The 19625-nt window shown below is 34.6% G+C and overlaps 4 protein-coding genes across 6 annotated transcripts; 2 read left to right on the top strand and 2 right to left on the bottom strand.

Annotated features, from left to right (window-relative positions):
- Positions 1-116: 116 nt before the first annotated feature.
- LOC106342385 (sister chromatid cohesion 1 protein 2) lies at positions 117-4643 on the bottom strand. 3 transcript variants are annotated; one of them, XM_013781294.1, is made up of 13 exons: positions 4336-4643; positions 3560-3839; positions 3435-3475; positions 3308-3360; positions 3105-3175; positions 2177-3021; positions 1984-2095; positions 1763-1899; positions 1119-1681; positions 973-1006; positions 658-679; positions 431-563; positions 117-339 (listed from the first exon to the last, which is right to left on the bottom strand). In XM_013781294.1, the coding sequence occupies exons 1-13, from the start codon at positions 4460-4462 to the stop codon at positions 232-234; spliced, it is 2526 nt and encodes an 841-aa protein (XP_013636748.1). In that variant the 5' UTR covers positions 4463-4643; the 3' UTR covers positions 117-231. The 3 variants fall into 3 exon arrangements, with proteins under 3 accessions (XP_013636748.1, XP_013636747.1, XP_013636749.1); XM_013781293.1 differs by having other exon boundaries at positions 973-1009; XM_013781295.1 differs by lacking the exon at positions 4336-4643 and having other exon boundaries at positions 973-1009; positions 2177-2986; positions 3560-3596.
- A 728-nt stretch (positions 4644-5371) lies between these two features.
- LOC106337024 (uroporphyrinogen-III C-methyltransferase) lies at positions 5372-7728 on the top strand. Its single transcript, XM_013776040.1, has 7 exons — positions 5372-5442; positions 5539-5688; positions 5859-6422; positions 6514-6591; positions 6683-6752; positions 6910-7187; positions 7272-7728. Exons 3-7 carry the CDS (start codon positions 5886-5888, stop codon positions 7419-7421), a joined length of 1113 nt encoding a protein of 370 aa, XP_013631494.1. The 5' UTR covers positions 5372-5442; positions 5539-5688; positions 5859-5885; the 3' UTR covers positions 7422-7728.
- Positions 7729-8848: 1120 nt separating this feature from the next.
- Positions 8849-9865, bottom strand: LOC106338827. The gene has a single exon (XM_013777716.1). The coding sequence runs from the start codon at positions 9863-9865 to the stop codon at positions 8849-8851; it is 1017 nt and encodes a 338-aa protein (XP_013633170.1).
- Positions 9866-16018: 6153 nt separating this feature from the next.
- Positions 16019-17891, top strand: LOC106341572 (uncharacterized protein At3g27210). The gene is made up of 4 exons (XM_013780309.1): positions 16019-16144; positions 16473-16592; positions 17172-17255; positions 17503-17891. Exons 1-4 carry the CDS (start codon positions 16033-16035, stop codon positions 17889-17891), a joined length of 705 nt encoding a protein of 234 aa, XP_013635763.1. The 5' UTR covers positions 16019-16032.
- Positions 17892-19625: the final 1734 nt, after the last annotated feature.

Consider the following 19625-nt stretch of genomic DNA (forward strand, 5'->3'; position numbering starts at 1 on the left):
CAAAAAGCATGAAAACCTGATTAAATTTCCATTTGAGCGGGGATAACAGATTTTTAAAGATAGTCTTTTTTTAGCACAACGTTAGCTAGGTGGATTCATGTATTTTTCAGGATTCAGGATCACTCAACAAGTCTACAGATTTTAAAGCAAAAAGGCTAAAATTCCAAAAACCTAACAACTTTGATAAACAGATGCCTCTTAGAAAACCTAAACTGGAGAGAAGAAACCTAGCTATTGCGCTATGCAACAAGCTTCTTGTTGTCTGGTGAACCGACAGAGAAGAATATCACTATATGGATGGTCTTGCTTCACTTCCAAGTAACCTGTCGTCTTCAACACCTGTCATTTGCCCATATAAAAAAACAGTTAGTTTCCAAAACTTGAAAACCCACAAAAGATAAACCGGACCAAGAAACTAGGTGTGACATACCAAAGTCTCGAAAAAGAGTCTTGCGCTTTCCTTCTGAGTTCTTCCTCTGCAAAGCTGTAACAAACTCGCCTTTTCTTCTTCTCCTTTCTCCCTCTGCTCCAGAAACGTCTTTTCCAGGAATTTCGCAACATTTCTGTACAATCCACAGTAAAAAAAAAACTAGATATATTTATCTGAAAATATATGTAAAGTGAAGAAACTGAGATCAAAGGTGTGAGTCAACCAACCTTGTTCTTGCTGACCATGTCTCTGCAAATTAATAACATACATCGTAAGAACAGAGTGCGAAGAAACACATCAACACGCAACAAACAACACAATGATCAGATTTTGATCCCAAAATAAGTTATCTATGTCTTAATGGTTCGAACTTTTCACAAAACGCTACATATATTTTCAAAAAGCACCAATCTAATTCGTCATAGATTTCTGTGAACTAGTCAACCAAAAGCTGGGGGCACTGGCAAGAAATCATTTCTGAATTATCATTTCAAGATATTGGGTGCTTTCCAGACTTAGAATAAGAGCAGAAGGTAGTTTACCTTTTTGAAGATCCTCTGTTTCATGTGCATTCACCTGCTGAAGCAGAAGCATAAATTAATGCTCAGTTTTGTAACTAAATACAGACTAAAACTATTAAAAAGAAAGCTTTCTTTAGCTACTATCAGATGATGCAACGGAGCAGTACCTCCTCGTTCATCAATATTGCATCAAGGTCCCTTCTATCCTCGCAAATTTCTGACCGGCGCTCTTCAAAGGAGGTGAAGGAGTTTGCAGGTCTTGTTTCTTGTTCACACATCTCATGGTTGTTGAAATATCTTTTCGACATTGATTCCCTCACCGGCGTATCAGGAGCAATCTCTACTTGCTCAGAGACTACTGGTGTTTCTGGAGCAATCCCTGTCTGCTCTGATGTCCTTGCTGGGGTTTCTGGAGCAAGCTGTGCTGGCTCCGCAGGCTTCACTGGAGTCTCTGGAGGAACATTCGTTGGATGAGAACTTCCCCCAGCTACGGAGCTAGTTCCCGTCTCTGGAACAGAAATTTTCAGCTCAGTAAGAGCAGCAGCTTGAGGAGTTTCCATAATTTTCCGACCATTCTCAGTCTGCTCAGGGGAAGAAACATCTCCAACTGTTCTAAGAGAAGACCTTTTCATCCGCCCAGCAGTTTTAGCAGCTTTAGGAGTTTCTGTGGTGTTCTGTTCTTTAAGCTTGATAGGTTGACAAAAAAGTGACTGGAGTTCCAAAGAACCATCTGTGATATGATTATAAGAATCAGCAAACACAACAATACAATCTGAAATAAAGGTATAGCAAACTCTGAAGTTTCACTTACATGGAATCAAAGGGTCCCAGGAACTTCTTGAGGGATCGGTAAAACGTTTGATTCTTTTCTCAGGATAGTCAGTATATGGAACTCTTCTCCGTTTTGCAACCAATGAACTTGGGTCTTCTATCATTTTCTTCATAACTCTACAATAAAAGAGAAGAAATATAACACACATGTATGGAACTCTGCAGATGATTATAATCCAAGGTTACAAAAAGATCTCTTACTTGCTCGGAATCATCACTTCATCATCTATCAGACACTTTCTCTTCCGTGAAACCCGAGAAGACTCCTTTCCAGCCGGCGTAGGAATGATCGAAAACTGATGGCTTGTTTCCCCTGTATTTCAGTTTTCAAAGTATATACGATAACACATCAAAACACACAACTAAATAAAATTTATTTCTAAAAAGGCTCCACCTTCAGAGATGTTCAGCCACGTAGCTGGTTTGGGAGTAGCAGCAACTGGCGTATCTTTAGCATTAGATCCTTTACTCCCCTCTTCTGAAAAACTCACGTCCGAGAGAAAACCTTTCTCGGTAACATTGTGTCTAACTTGATTCACTTCAGGAGTCTCATATGGCTCTTTATGAGACCCATGGAACATGTCAGTGTCTGTCATTTCCCCATCACTATGGCCCCGATGTTTCTCTATGCCTTCAGGCAAGTCTGTATTTTTACTCATAGAACCTGGTTCTGGTTCTTCTCGAGTACTCTCTTTCTCCCCATCAATTCTTGAGTCGCCAGAAGGTTGATCCTCACTCCGGTGAATCTCTTCAGGACTTTTGCATTTAGATGGTAGGGACCCGTCATGAGGCGTCTTTTCCACCCATGTTTTCTCTGATTCTGAATTCTCCCTGTGCCCGTCTCTATGTAGATTATCTCCTGGGGATTCATGAGGATCCTCTAGTCTCTGCACAACGGTACATATGGTTTCTTCCGCTTGAGCTCTTCTGATATCTTCAGATGCTTGCAGTTCCCCAAGCATGTCATCTGATTCTGGATCCTCTAGTCTCTGCACAATGGTACATATGGTTTCTCTAGCTGTTGCTTCCTCTTGTGCTCTTATGATACCTTCAGATACTTGCGGTTCCACAAGCATGTCATCTGATTCTGGATCCTCCCCATGCCTAGATGCAGTTTGGTGATCTCTGGATGATTTGTTAGAGTTCAGTGGTTCTGCTTCAGCAACTCTGACTGATGTTTCTCCTCTAGCATACCTGTCATTTTCTACATCTATGTCCATATCATTGGCAGAGCTCTCACTGCAATAACAAATACAACAAAGAAAATTGAGCCTGTGTCTGTTGATTACATGTAAATAGTGCCAAAAAATTATCACACTCACTGTCTAGTATCAGTATGATCGGCAGCAAAAGTTTCATGAAACGTAGACAGCAGGTCCTCCTCCATGTCGAACTGCAATCCACAAAATAGTATCTTCATTACTTATATATATCCACTTGTATACAAGTGATCAAAGAGGAATGGGTTCAAGCAACAATGTCAACATATAATCTACTCAGTAATCTACCAGGGGAGAAGCCATACCCTTTCCATATAATACTGGTCCATGCTCTCTGTATCCCGACCAGCACCTCCATCTGTTTCATCGCAATACAGTGGTTTAATACAAGATTAACTTGAAAACAGTTGTTACTTGTTAGTTGTAATTTACCTTCTTTAAGTGTAATATCTTCCTGAGGCTTAACATTACCCCTGAGAAAAAGAAACAAACAAAGTGAGACTATAAGAATGATCTCTACGAGGTATATTGCTGTACAGGATTAAGAAACACAATACCCGTGAAAATCATCCAAAACCCCAAGATCAAAAGCATCTAGCTCGAAACACTCAGGCAAAGCAATTGACAAAAAGCTCGTAGACGCAGCAGCAGGCAAAGGCACATTAGTGTTGTCTCTGTTCTTCTCCTTAGCCACAAACTCCTTTACGCCGACCAACGCTCTGTTGCAATCATGGAACAGAAAGTCCACCTTCTTGGAATATATTCTAACAACACCCAGAAGAAGATACGCTAACACTCTGTATGTCAAAAGATCCAACTCCTTTTGCAAAATCTGGTCTGTAAGATCCAAAACAACATATAATAAACTGCAGTTAAGTACAAAAAGGAGTGTATGGACTTAAGCTCAGCTGCTGAGTCTATAAGAGAAAAGGAGTGTTTTTTTGAACAGATTCTGTTCTTATCTATCAAATTGCTATAGAAAAATCGAAGCTTGGTCGCTAAATAAAAGCTCAGAGGTGTTCATTCAGGCATTTTATCAAACAGCTAATGAGCAAAAACAACGAACATAGAAAAAAAAATCAACAAAGGACTCGGTATAATCTGCCAACTAATGAGCAAAAGAAGCAAGCTTTCTATATCATCCAAGTCATTTGCTTCTTCTTTTACCCATTTGCCTGTAAACACAAGTGAAAAGGAAACCCTAAGTTTCTATTTCGGGTAAGTTTACACTAAACCCAATCAATCAAGTCTAATAAATCTTTTAAAATCGCCGAACAAAAACTCTACAGAACAAAGAGAGAAGGAAACAATGTGAGGAGTAAGAGAGACAGACCAACGGAGGAAGGAATATGAGTGTCTTTGACTTGGGCTTTCTTCAGCTTCTTGTAGAAATACGCAGCCACCCAAATCGCTCCTAAAGGTCCTTTCCTTGACACGAGGCATTGCTGCGAGTAAAACATTTGACTTTGATCCCTTTTTCTGGGATTTTACCCTTTTTTTTCTTTAAAGAGCAGACGACTTAAAGCTTCGCTGATACTGAAACTAGGGTGAAGCGAGGAGGGAGAGAAAGCAATTGAATTACAAAAATAAATAAAATAGAAGTGGAGAAGAAATGGGTAACGAAACGGTCATGCGGTGTACGAAACAAGCTTCTTGAAAACAGATCAAATCTTCTTTTTAATAAAAAAATTAATTAGATTGTTTTCTCCTTATCTTCTTGTTAAGCCACGCTTAATCTGTTTTTCAATTGGCTATGCATTGCACCTTAAAAGTTAATAAAAAAATTGTATCGACAAAATTATTTTATGAAATACAAAAAATGGTACATTTAATTTTATTTTGAATTAGGTGGTTTTAAAAGCCTCTTAATTAGGTGGTGAGTGAGATAAAGCCAAACCTTCTTAAAACTGCATTTCATATTTGTAGATATATTACCGTGTTTACTTTTTATTGTGCATATTCCCTACTTGTGATTGTGGTAATATTAATGCTAATTTGGTATTTTTTTAATTTACTAAATCTTACAAAAGTAGAAGGTGAATATTTCGGGAAAATAAAAGATAAGAAGTAAATAATTTTGATCAAACTGTGAGTTGGCCCAGCACACTCTTCAGTTCAAATTTCAATGTTCCAAACATAAATAGCGGTGGTAAAAAAAAGGTTTTCTACAGCCTAGGTCATTTTGTAGAGCACGTGTCCAGTTAAGAGTCTACGTGGTGGTACTTAACCGACAGCGACCATTGATCCAACGTGGCCCTGCGTGGACTTCCAAGGTGGGCCGTTATTAAAGGCCCAATAAAAAGGTCAAAAGCTCTCTTGAGCCCAAATCGGTCTCTCCACTTCCGAGATCGTATCAATTCCTCCGTCTCCACCGTGCCGGGGATTTTCCTCCGCCTTGTTGATTTCACGTTATACGGATTCCTCCCACTCGCAGTCGCAGGTATTGTTCTACAAACTCAAAAACCCTTAGTTTAATTCCCCTCCTTTTGGTCTATTGTTGGTTTCTGGTCAGTGAAAATGTTTGATAATTGACTAGTGGAAGGCAAAAGCAAAAGCAAAATCGAAAGCCGGGACGTTTGTCAAAAATAGTACACGGGTGGGGCGACCCAACGAAATGACGAAAGTACCCTCGGCTTGAGCTCCGAGAGAGTAAAGAGAGTCACAGTCCCCTTCAACACATCAAAGGGTTAGTAATCTAGCTGGGGGTGCCCTTTCGTCATCAGAAAAAGTACAAATCGATTAGATTATAAAAATGTCTGCTTTCACGCATATGTGCAAAACAGCCTATCAAGTTGGTGTCAACGACTCTTCCTTCTTACAAAAACATTCCGTCTTGAATCTGTGAATCTTGTTCAGGCAGGCGTGTGTGTTCTTGTTTAGAAAATGGCTCTTGTCCAGCGGATTCCTAATTTCTCATCCAATCTTCGAAACTGGAAGAGCACCAATTCGACAAACCATAAGCCTGTTTCTTCTCTCCATTACAAAACCCAGATCACTGCTTCTTCTTCGCCCTTCACGGAGAAGCACTCTGTCGAGAGATACCAAAGGGATCAATGGCTGTACAAAGCATCCACTCCGTCTCCATCTCCATCGCCACCTTCGAATCAGCAAGATGAAGTCTTTGTTAGAGAAAACGACATCGCGTCGCAGCTGCCTGAGCTTAAGAAGCTCTTGGAGGTTCTGAGAGAGAAGAGAGAGAGTGGGTGCAGAGGCGGTGATTGCGGACCAGGAGATGTGTACCTGGTCGGGACAGGACCAGGAGATCCAGAGCTTCTGACTTTGAAAGCTGTCAGAGTCATTCAAAGCGCTGATCTTCTGCTTTACGACAGGCTTGTCTCTAATGATGTCTTGGAGTTGGTTGCTCCTGATGCTCGGCTTCTCTATGTCGGCAAAACTGCTGGTTATCATAGCAGAACTCAGGTACACCTTTAATATTAGATTAACAACTTATGATTGCTTATGAGTTGAGTCTGAACTGGAGCAATAAGAAGTTCTTTTGATGCTGTTACAGGAGGAGATACATGAACTGCTCCTAAGTTTTGCTGAAGCTGGTGCGACTGTTGTGAGGCTTAAAGGTGGAGATCCTCTGGTAAGCTCTTTTGTTATTCAGCTTCCTCATATACTCCTCCATGTTCCTTTCTTCTTTTGGCCTCCTTTGTAACTTTGATTTGATGATTCAGGTTTTTGGACGAGGTGGGGAAGAGATGGACTTTCTGCAACAGCAAGGGATCCGAGTTCAAGTTATCCCTGGTAAATCTTCTTTCTTATGCTCACTCTATGCTCCAAGCAACTGGTTCTCTGGCACTTGGCTGTTTCTTATCAACGTGGAGTTTGCATTCGTTTGGAACTCGTATGATTGTTGTGACTGAGCTAGCTTATCATACCGGATGTTAATGATTGATTGTAGGGATTACTGCTGCGTCGGGGATAGCAGCAGAGCTTGGGATTCCCTTAACGCATCGAGGTGTTGCAACTAGTGTGAGGTTCCTCACTGGTCATTCCAGGAAAGGAGGGACTGATCCTCTCTTCGTCGCAGAGAATGCAGCTGATCCTGACACGACACTTGTTGTTTATATGGGTTTGGGAACCTTACCTTCTCTTGCGCAGAAGCTTATGGACCACGGTCTGCCTTGTGATACACCAGCTGTTGCGGTTGAACGTGGAACCACTCCTCTACAGCGTAATGTAAGCAATCAACCAATATACTCTCTTTTCTTCTGTGGATTTTACTTTCAAAGTCTTTAAAAGGTTTAATTTGGAATGATGCAGGTTTTTGCTGAGCTTAAAGACTTTGCGACTGAGATTCAGGCAGCTGGATTGGTGTCACCAACGCTCATCATCATAGGGAAAGTCGTCGAGCTATCTCCTTTATGGCCTCATTGCACGAAGGAATCCTCCTGCCTTGTAGAGTCCCGTTAGATTATTCGCTTCTTTATGTTACTGGTACACCGACATTATGGTGAACTTTTAGGAGTGAAGCTTGAAGAAGGTTGAGAGATGTAATTAGCCAAAGAAAGGCTGATATACTTTTTCTTCTGTCCACGTGAAATGTGAAGTGGTAGTTTTATTGTTTTTGGACAAATGCCAGCGCCAATGTTTGATGTAATAAACTAGCTTCAAACGGAGCCAAGTTTAACTTCATATTCGTTGCTGTTTATTGGTCTTTTAGAGATTTTTATATATTAGCACGTTGATATTATTATTATTACGCCCGCTTTGAATGTCACCTACTTTTCTCTCTTTTGGTATGGAGTTGAATGGATAAGGATGGCCAATTGCATTGTACCTTAATGGTATCACTGTAACCTAAAATGTTATTTAATAAATACTAAATTCAAACTCACACTCTTTTAAAACGTGGGATTATTTTTATCAAAATTTATATTTTAAAAGTTAATCAATTTTTAGATAATATATTTTGTTGGTTTGTTCGGTGAAGTTTCGTTTGGCTATCAAAACCACAAGTTTAACTGGTTTGTCCTCAGTTTGATAAATATCCAACTTTAAATAAGTCAAATATAATTCCATCTCTTGCTACTAATTCCTAAAAAAAATTCATGTCAAATTTCTCAGGCAATATTCCATCAGTAAGAATATTCAAATCTTACTTCAAGGATAACAATATGGTTTGAAATTTTAATAACTCTCCAAAACTCCCATACAAGTTCAGTTAAAATAAACCTTAAACAATATTCAAATCGGGATAACAATATGGTTTGAGTAAACTACGCACACAAATTTATTTAAAATACTGAAAATATATAGAGTTTAATAAAGTACAAATCGATATTTTTGGAACCGATAACCTAATTAATATTCGAAACCAAAACTATTTCGGGTTCAACCGGATTTTGGACATGTAACTAACCTAAACCGAATCTGACTAAACCCAAATTGAATTCGACCGGACGTTTACAATATCCGAATGGGATTGAAATTCAAAAACCAAAAAACCCGAAACCTGAATAAATTTAAACCAAAATCCTATTGGGAGCCCGATTGTCCATCCCTAAATCATACTATTAAGGCCATGTAAGCAAGTCCTTAAGGCTGAATAGACTTTTACGTCACATTTAAATCATCAGTACACGTCAACTTTGCCAATTCACATTTTTCAACCAACCAAATCATAACATTTTCACTTAATCATAAAAGAGTATGATTCAGAATATTGATGCAAATTTAATTTAGTTTCATATTAGATAAATATTTTACAGCAACTTTCCTTCTCTCATGTTGTTAATATAGGAGTACAAAAAATTAAATATAGATGAACTCCGTGCTTCCTTCATATGTTGTGATGATATTATGCCTCCTCGAAACAAATAGTTTATAATGTGCCCGGTTCAGTGACCTGAATCCATCTTTCCGGCGACTTTCATCTTCCCAGCGGAATCCCTTTGAAATTTTTGACTACCAATGAAGTTGAAGAAATATTCGAATGAACCTTTAAATTCTCCACTGCCCTGAGCTCCGGCATTGACTCCTGCTTGATCTTCTAGTAGTTTTCTTTTGTGAGCTTTATCTCCGAGGTAAGGCATATATTTAGCAAACTCCTCATACAAATTGTTGAATTTTCCATCGGCCTGAGCTTCGGTTAACTCTCTTCCGTGTTGCTTACCTTCGAAAAAAGAACCAAAGAACTGGGAATACTTGTCATACTTACTTTGGTCCGAACCGTTGACTTTTTCAGTGGTTTTGTTCTCTGCTTGTTCTTCGGTTACTTTTCTTCCGTGATAAATTGCTCTTCCTTCATGTGCTCTTGCATGTTGAACAACTTTCTTCATCTTCTTCTCCTCAAAATCGTTAACTACATCCATGAAATCATTGATCGAATTCCTGAAATATAGCATAGCATCACCGATCTTTTTCGATTCGCGAAAGTTGATGTTAGCATCAGCCTTGTAATTATGTTTGGCTGAGATCTTTAGGATCGCCTTTTGAACATGAAGAAGCCCTTTTGTAAAACCAGCACAGCTTTTCATTAGCTTCAAGGAAGTTTTCTTCTCGACTTTACCGATAATACTAGCTTGCACCTCAAGAATCGCTTTGGTTGTTAGGGCATATTTTGTCTTGGCAATACCTAAAACATCTACGATGGGATTCTCAGATTTGTAGAGGCTCTCAAGGTACTCAACATAGCCTTTGCACATTGTGAACATTGCCTTAATTTTGGCGGTTTTTGGGGAAAACTTTTCTTTATGGTTTAAGATCTCAGTGATTTTGGCAAAGGGTAAGGTTTGGAGTTCGGATACAGTTTTTGGAGATAATGGTACCGGAGGTGTGTGACTGGAAACGGAAAGGAACAATAATCCAAGGGAGAGAGTGAAGGTTAAAGATAACAACAGAGAGATCCTTGCCATGGCTGTATTGCTAAAAGGCTAAAAGAGACAGAAAAGACGGAAGTGTGTTTTTGATTTGAGATCTTGGAGAGTTATATATACTTCATTCTGAATTTTTATACACTAATTATAGGATGAATAAATGGTTAGTTACAATGAGAAAAACAATCGACAGAGAGATTAATGGAACTCTGTTATATTTTCCTTTCAAGAATTTTAACGAATGATACAAGAAATAGGAGGACAAATGGTATCAGTTTCATCTTATCGTTACTGAAGTTAAAACAAACAAACCAAAAATTTGTTTTTGGTAAGAAATAAATAAAAAGTTTACCTAGGTTTTCAGTGTTAGTGTTTTAGTTTATTTGCATACTTCTTAAACAGAAAGTAAACTAGGTAATAACTTGCGCTTTGCGCGGAATGTGATTATTAGTTTCGTTATTTTTAATAAAAACACATTAAATCTGTTTAGTCTGGATAGCGTTTCGGTTTTAAGTTATTTTTTTTGGTTTTTAATCTCCTAAAATATAACTATTATTTTAAATTAATATTTATTTTGGTTTATTCGGTTAGAATTTTGATTTTTTAGCTTTTTTTTTGGTAAAAACCAAAAAATTACTATTATTTGTTTATTTTCATGTTATGAATTTTAGATAGTCGTCATGTCGAACCAATGGTTTCATATCATAGTTTGTAAACGGAAAATAGTTCAAGAAAAAGAAAAAAAAATTATTAAGACAAATCATTTCACTACAATTTGGTCGGTAGTGAAAGAAACATTAAGAAAAAAATATTTCAGCTTCCAAAAAAAAATAGATACTTCAGTTGTGGTAAATACTTAGTTACAAGGTGCTCACATCAAAGTGCACATGTATGTGTATGTAAAAGTATATAGAAATAGTTGACAAATATATAAAGATATTGTTAATTAATATTAAATGACATTTTTGTTCTAAATAATACATGAAAGATAAAATTAAAATTAATTAAAAAGAAAATTGAAAAGGCCTTGACATTAGTGAATTTTTTTCATATAAAGAAAAATTAGTTGTATCCGTAAATAGAAGTGGACACATATCGAATATCCGGGTATTTGGAGGCATTCATGTCGATTCAATTTTTAGCCACCTGGATAGTCGGTAACTGTGATATCCAAAATGATTTAAAATTTTAAAGAATATCCGATTTGATCCGTAAATAAAACAAAATTTTAAAAATAACTAAAAAAATTTAATAATAACATTTTATTACAAAAATAAAATATTATTTAACTTTTAAAATTTTAATGCCTAATATAATAAATTTAATTCATTAAAATATTGTAAAACTTATATAAACTATAATATATATATATATATACATATAATTCTGTACATATATGTATATATATGCATATAACATATCGAATTTGATATTTGTTCTTAATAGTATTGGTATTTGTGATTTGCTTCTTTTTTATTGTATTTTAGTAATTGATTTGTTTCGTAGAGTTGTATATCCATATTTTTTGGTTCAAATGAAAACGGATAACGAATCGAATCAAAATATATAAATATTTTGTCCAAATTTATCCGTAAACAATAAAAATAATATAATATATATATATATATATATATATAGTTTAGCTTTTGATTCGTTATTTGTTTTAATTTGAACCGAAAAATTCAAATTTATTGGAACCATGCATGTGAATTTTATATTAAAAAAATACAAAATATATAGTGTGAACACATTTATGAATATAGTATGAATGCATTAGCATATTTATTATCAAATCATTGTGAGACTGACACGTGTCTATTATAGTGTGAATGCATTTATTAAGATGTTTCTCTTTTAATATATAAATGATGTTTATAATTGCTTTCTCCGTAACAAACTGTTCCTGTTTTTCAAATAAAAAGTATCAAGTAGGTTTTGCATTTTCAGACATTGCTTATTAATGATCTAGACAAAGATTCACAAATACTGAGTTTAATACAAAAGAAGGGATGGTATTTGTTAGTAAGGAAGCAAAGAAGTAGAATATTTGGAAGAGCATATTTAAAATTTACTAAAGAGTTTTACACAATTTTTAAAAAATTTCAACATTAAAACATTTATTAACAGTATTTTTCAACAAACAAAATTTTTTTTAATCTAAAATCTAACAAAATTTTAATAACTATCCAAAACTCCTTTACAAGTTCGGTTAAAATAAACCTTAAACAATATTACAATCTTAAATCTAAAAACATTTACCAACTAACTCACAAAAAGTCGACCTAAAATAAATAAAACTAACTAATATCTACACTGCAAGAAAAACAATTTGTCAGAATTTTTCCGTAACAACCGGACGAATTCCAAATATACAGATTCCGCGAATTCCCAACGAAAAAGTCTGTCGAAAGAACCTTTAGGACCTCGTCGGGATTCATCAGGAATTTTCCTAACAGACAATTGATCATAGGGAATATTCATGGCCACCACAAGTTCGTCGTAAAAATTCTTGGCGGGTAAATGCCTGTGAAGAATGCTTCCACGAATATTATCTGTCGGGAAAATTCTCGACATATTTCTTACGATATTTTCCATGGATCATTTTGTCAAGAATTTGTCTGTCATGAAAACTCGAAATAATTTTATTTTGTTAGACAAAAGATTTAACTTAAATAATTTTTAAAGATAATTAGCTAAAATTCATAATTGAAAACAGAAATAAAATTTAGTTACGAAATTTCCATAAAATAAAATTTTAAAGTTTTTAAACTAGAATAAATACAAAACTAGAAGTAGCCGCCACAGTTACATTTCATCCTCTCCATTCACTTTTATTTTCTTGAAGTGCTTCTCGTTTTCCGTCAATTGAGCCATGGTCGTTGTATTTTGTTTCATGATTGTTGCATTTTGGGTTCTCCAACACCTAGATCCGATCATGTTAGTTCTTCAGCTGTTCCATAAACATTTTGGGATCAGTAGAGTACGAAGAAAATATCACCAACGAAGAAGAAGAAGACCAGATTCCATGAGCTAACCCGACAAATGGACCTTTCTTCTTCCGAATGACCTGCGAAAAGAATGAAAATGAATAAAAGTTTCAACATTAAAACATTTGTTAATAATACTTTTCAACAAACAAAACTTTTTATAACCTTAATCTAACAAAATGTTGAACTAATAGAAAACTCCTTTACAAGATAAACTTGAATAAACGTTAAAGCAATATTACAATCTGAATTCTTATCAAATTTACAAATTAATTCACCAAAAATCAACCTAAAATCAAGAAAACTAACTAGCACGTGTAACAATCTGGTACAATATAAACAATTACTTGCATGTTTTTAGTGTTAATTACAGATGAAACCTTAGAGAGAAGAGAGAAAAGACAAATTGAAAATTGAGAGAGAGAGAGAGAGAGATAGAGAGAGAGAGAGGGGCACTATAAAATGTTGTTATAGTTTTTATTAAAAAAAAAATTTGTAATGTTTATATTATGAAAAAATTATAATGTCGATATTTTATATTTTACATGATTTTAAAATCACATGTAAAAATGTTTAAGTTGGGTCGCAAAAACTAATTCAACCAGAAAGCAAATCAAATATATATCTTATTTTACTTTAATAGGCCCAAACTCATTGTCCTTACAAATCTAGTTTATTGTTTTGACCGATAAAATCAGGTTTATTATTGGAAAAGTCACTGAAAAAGCTAATGAACTTTTTTGTAATTAATTGGAAAAGTCAGGGGCATAATCCTAAGATTATGCTTTAATAGTATAGATAGAAGTATAGATTCCATTAATCAACTCGCTGGAAGAAACGTTAAAACCATCGACGGACTCAAGAACAACATAGGCTCAACATATCAAAAGATGCCATCAAATACCTCTACAATTCAGCCACAGATTTCACAAATACCTTGTGGACAATTAAAGAAGAATCTCTAGAGGATTAAACAGTGCAACGGAAATGATAGCTAAAGAAAGCGTCTACGCCCTCGTGATTGGTGCCGGAGTCATTGGTTTAGCGGTGGCTCATGAGCTCAGTCTCCAAAATCAAGCCTAGATTTCTTGCTGAATTTTTCCACAAGATAGATATTAATAGAAATAATATAGATAGTTATTTTATGCCTAAACGATTTAGTTGAAAGGAATAGATAAATAAGGTAATATACTGTTTGTTAGAAGTTAAAGATTTTGCAAAAAAATAAATTTAATTTAAAGTATAGGTTTTAAATAAAGCAGTGGCATGACTCTGTAAATACTTTCAAAACATAAAACTTCAAAAAAAATGCATTTTGTTTTAATAGTATAGATGATTAATCAATTTTCAAATAAAAAAAATTATTTTTAAATCCTTTGTTTTAAATTTTATTTTCTTCAAATCAATCATTCAATATCCCCTTTTTAGATAAACAAGAACTAGAGTTTGACCCGCACACCCGTACGGATACATTTTTCGATTTATATAATTTTTCAGTTTGTTTATACAATTACTTTAAGAAATTATAACTTAGTTTTGTAAGTTGTGTAACTTTATTAGTAATGTTGGTGGGTACTTTTATTTGATTATTGTTTATATGAAAAATAATTAAAATTTTTATTTACAATCTATAACATATATTGGGTATATTATGTAAAGTGGTAAATGAAAAGCATTGCTCGATTTTCAAAACTCATTTTATAATAATTATTAAGGCTGGTATAATTTCTGGTTAGTTAAAGAAAACTTCTGTGAATCAAAAGATTGATATCTTTATGGTTAGTGTGATTGAAATGAATTAAGGAATATTCTCTAGAATAATAATCACATTGATTGTTGGTTCCACTCGGTTACTTTCAAAAACAAAATACTTTATTAAACTAATTAACTCAATGGCATTCATTTGTAATTATAAAGATGAATTGAGAGTTATTTCCAAATTGTACTATTTTAATAGATTAGATAAGAGAAATTCTTGGGTTCACCCTAGGTTCACCAACCAATAGTGTTTGATTATTTGATATTTGATATGTTTTAAAAAAGGAAATAAAATTGAATATCCAAATTAGATTATATTTTTAAAATAAAATAATAAAAATACATAATAATAGTTACAAAAAATAAATTAATTAATATTGTTAAATCTTCAGCAAAATACTAAACCCTATACCCTAAATCCTAAACCCTAAACGTTAAACCTTAAATTTTGGATAAACTCTAAACCGTTGGAAAATCTTAAACCCTAAATCATACATTAAAAACTAAATTTTACTAACACTAAACCCTAAATCCTAATCACTAAAGCCTAAACCCTTGGGTAAACCCTAAACCCTTGGGTAAACTCTGAACCCTTGGATAAATCATAAACTCTAGGGTTTAATTTAAATATTTTTGATTTAGAGTTTATGATTTATCCAAGGGTTCAGTTTACGATTTATCCAAGATTTATGGTTTATAATTTAGGGTTTGGAGTTTAGGATTTAGGGTATAAGATTTAGTATTTTGCTAAAAGTTTATCAATATTTATTTATTTATTTTTTGTAACTATTTTTATGTATTTTTATTGTTTTATTTTTAAAATATAATCTTATTTTGAAATTCAATTTTGTTTCTTTTTTTAAAAGATATCAAATATTGAATACTCAAACAATATTGTTTCTTTTTTTAAAAGATATCAAATATTAAATACTCAAACAATATTGGTTGGTGAATCTAGAGGTTCATCCTAGGGGGTGAACCCAAGAATTTCTCTTAAATTACAATAGTATTACAATTTTCGTTTTTACAGTAACCAATATAGTAATACCAGAACCCAAGAATTTATCATTAGATAATTAGGAAAAGTATTTTCTCTTTACCAACACAATCAAAGTTAATATCTAACACTAACAGCCACATCATTCTGACATGCTCCATCAATATAGTATTATAGTTACAGCTCGCACTCTCTCTGCAAGAGCCGAGTGTACAACGCATGTCCGAGTAAAGTTATAATAATCAGCCGGCCAAATTCTTCGACTGCGTGCGAAGCAATACATATCAAACGTCAATCGTCAAATCAAATCTTCTAAAAGGATTGTGTTTTTAATTGAATAAAAAACGTGCGTCAGTTCTGTGAGTTATAAGAACTCAGACTTTCTACAAAAATGAGAAATTAGACTTGTCCATCGAAGAGGGAATCTCATGGAAACATTAACTATGGCAATCCCCGAATCTCTCATGAAAGATAATTTCTCTATTCCGGTGGATAATTCGCCGGAGAAGGCGGAGGAGAACGGTTATGTTCAGGATAAACCTAGTTTTACGTCTTCCTCTACTAAGAACACTTCTGGTATTACTACTCTCTCTTCTGATAAATCTCTACGTGATGCATGTTTCCTTTATTCAGAAACTTGTTAGGTTTGATTTACATTGTTTATCATTCGTCAATGTGATTTACAAACCGTATCAATTTAGTTGTTCACCTGTGTATTTACATGTATATACTATATATACCATTTCGTACGAGAAAACGAAATGTTTGTACACATGCATATTAGCAAATGAACCATTGGCGTAGTTTTTATCATACAAAATCGGATATAATGGTTTCTCGAATAATCTTTTTACTTTACTGACCAAAACTCGGTTTGACGTATGTGTTGATTTTATATGTGCAGAATCGCCAGTAAAGGAGAATTTGACTCCATCGGTACCAACGACAGCCCCAAGTGAAATCTCGCCGAGTGTAACCCAAGTGAAATATCGTTGGTCGTTTTCCTCTTCTAAGAGAAGCTTCGGTACTTATTTTCATGATAACATTTCCTTATAACTTGACCGTGCTCGATGTGATTGATACAGACCTACCTTTTTATCTCTTTGAATTGATACGGTTAATAGTTTGAAAATATCACGTTTCTAGTAAGGCAATATACAAGTAATTCTATTTAAAAAGCAGTCTGTCATTGATTTTGTTTCCATGAATATGTTTTATTTCAATTTGTCCAGAATTTCAAGTCATGTTCTTAAATGGTATTGTTCAATCATTGACTTTGTTCCCGTTAAATTAGAGAGATTTATTCCACTAATGGGTGCTTAAATAATGATCCAAATCCTCAATAAGGTTATGATTTTTTTGTTTAATTACACACTTTTTATATATATAGAAGTTGGGTGTCATTGTTAATTTCTAGTTGTAATTTGATGGGTTCCTGGTCTTCTGGTCTATTCCATTTCTTTTCTTCGAGAAAATGGAGTGTTTTTAGTGATGTTAGAATTGTGTCCCAAGGTGAGAGTTTTAAAGCGTGATTTCTTACACTTGAAATGTCTTTTTCTTCTTAAGAAGTCTTGATAGTTTGTAAATTGTTCTAATGTAACAGGAAGTAGCAAAGATGAAGCCTTCTTTGATACAAATCAATGGTTACAATCCGATTCTGAAGATGATTTCTTCAGCGTCAATGGAGGTACGTTGACTATCACATTTGTCTCTGATAGTATTAGAATTCCAAATGCCAGTTTTCCCTTATCAATACCTAATTAGTTTGGTTTCCTTAAAATTCACGTCAAAGATGTTAGAACAACTCAACAACATATTAGATTTGTGTAACGCTAAGCGAAATAACTTCTTCTTTTTTTGTGAAAGGACATAAGCGAAATAATTTTCGTTAATAAGTTTCAGTAAACTTAAGATTTGAGTTGTTGATTGTGCAGAGTTCACTCCTTCACGTGGAAACACTCCAAAATGTAGTTTTTCAGATAAACATCCTCGTTTCCACAACCCTTTGTTCGAAGAAGAGAAGCCTCGAGCAGCATCATTTTCGTATGCTCCAGCACCACGAAGGAAGAAACTAGCCGAGCTTTTCAGAGAGAGTGTAAGAGAACAACGAGAAGTAATTTTTGAAGAATCATTAGAAAGTCAAAGTGAAGAAAGTAAAAAATCATCTGGTGATAACTCTGGTGAGCTCGATGTCATTGAAGATTCTGAAAAGGATAAATCTATGAATAACCATCATCGATGTCTTCCTAGATTATCTGCTTTAAAGGGAAATTTAATGGAGAAGAGAAAAAAGAAGAAGAAGAAAAAAATTCATATGACATAACACTGAAATTTTGAATCCTTTTTTATTTATGATCAAAAATGTGAAAACTTCAGCTCTAAATAATTTTATTCTGGTTATATATTCTTGCTGATTTGCTATGATGAATAAGACGACAAAAAAAAATCATTTCGAGGAAGATGTTATAAATTATATTGTGGATGTCCATAACCGGTCCGGTTCATAACCGGCACAATGCTAGAGAAAGAGAGAGTCGACCGTGAGGAGAGAGAGAGAGAATCAACATCTTGACTTTTTCTTATTAGATTATGATTTGTACTATTTTCATATTTGTATTTTCTTTTTTTATTCTTTCTATTATTCTATGACGGTGTAATTCTCTATATATAAAGGGCTCCTTATGTTTATGAATAATACATAAACATAGATTCTATTCTCTAGTTTCACAACACGTTATCAGGACGATATAATCTAAATCCCTAAGCTAAAATAAACCGCCTAAAACCCTAACCCTAATCGGCGAACATCCTTACCGGTGAACCATCCTAATCCCGATCGCGAAACCTTACATCCCGATCCTTGTTTGCAATCTGTTCCCGATCAGCTTCAGCTCAAGGCGTTCCTGATCCTAGCTCAAATGATCTCGGCTTGTTCAACCTCAGCTCGCAAACAATACGATCTCAGACAACTCGCGGATAACTGGCGACTCGATCAGCACGTTGGACAGCTCGTGTTCCCAATCTCAGCAATCAGACAGCTCGCGACAACATCAGCTCGCGTTCCGATCAGTTCCAGCTCGCGGTTCATCTCTTTGGTTGTCCATTCAACCCTACTTGAGGTTAAGGTAATTCGAAACCTTAAAGAGAACCCATAATCGAATTTGATTGTTTGATAAGAATCAAAACCATAAAAACTACAAACCCTAATAGTATGATCTAATGTTGAAATCAAAAGCATATGGTAATAGATCAAAACCCCAATGAGTAAATCGAAGCTCATAATCATAAGTTCGATACCCCAAACCCTAATCGAGATTGATTGTTTGATCAATTAAAATCTTGATTGCAATTACACTTAGAACCTTATTCTAGGAATGGTATTGAATTAAAATCAGCCGTATGGCTTGTTCTTTGCTTGACCGAGAGTTTGTTTGTATTGATTGTTTGATCGAAAACCTAATGTCTTGAAATTAAATTGAATACTATCTTGTTTGATTGATTAAACCGAATGCTTGAATTGAAATAGAAATCTCTTGCTAGGTTAAATGATTTATGCATTCTTGTCTTAATAATGATCCGGCTAGTATTGATAGTTTTCATACATTCTCGAATGAACCCTAATTGTTGCATTGCTCGACTGTTTGATTGCAATTACACATTGAACTCTTAGAAAACCGTTTGCTAAGATTGAAAACGAATAACCATTGTATTGATTGCATTGAAACCGTTTGCTAAGATTGTAGCCGTGCGGCTTGTTTGCATCATGCATGCATAATAGTACGAACTGATTGCATATAGAATCTGAATGCTAAGATTGAACATGTATGCATCATATACGAATGACCTATTTGCATCATACCTAGAATCCGGATTGCTTGAGCATATTGATTGCATTCGCTTGAACACTTTTAAATCTAAATTGTGAAACATATGATTTCAGATGTCGAAAATCAACAACTTGGATTTTGCTTCTTTAAGTCTCTCTGGAGATCATTACTTGCAATGGGCACTTGATGCTAAGATCATCTTAAAATCCAAGGGACTCGGTGAATGTATC

Source organism: Brassica oleracea, chromosome C4, assembly GCF_000695525.1.
Source record: "Brassica oleracea var. oleracea cultivar TO1000 chromosome C4, BOL, whole genome shotgun sequence".
NCBI lineage: Eukaryota > Viridiplantae > Streptophyta > Magnoliopsida > Brassicales > Brassicaceae > Brassica > Brassica oleracea.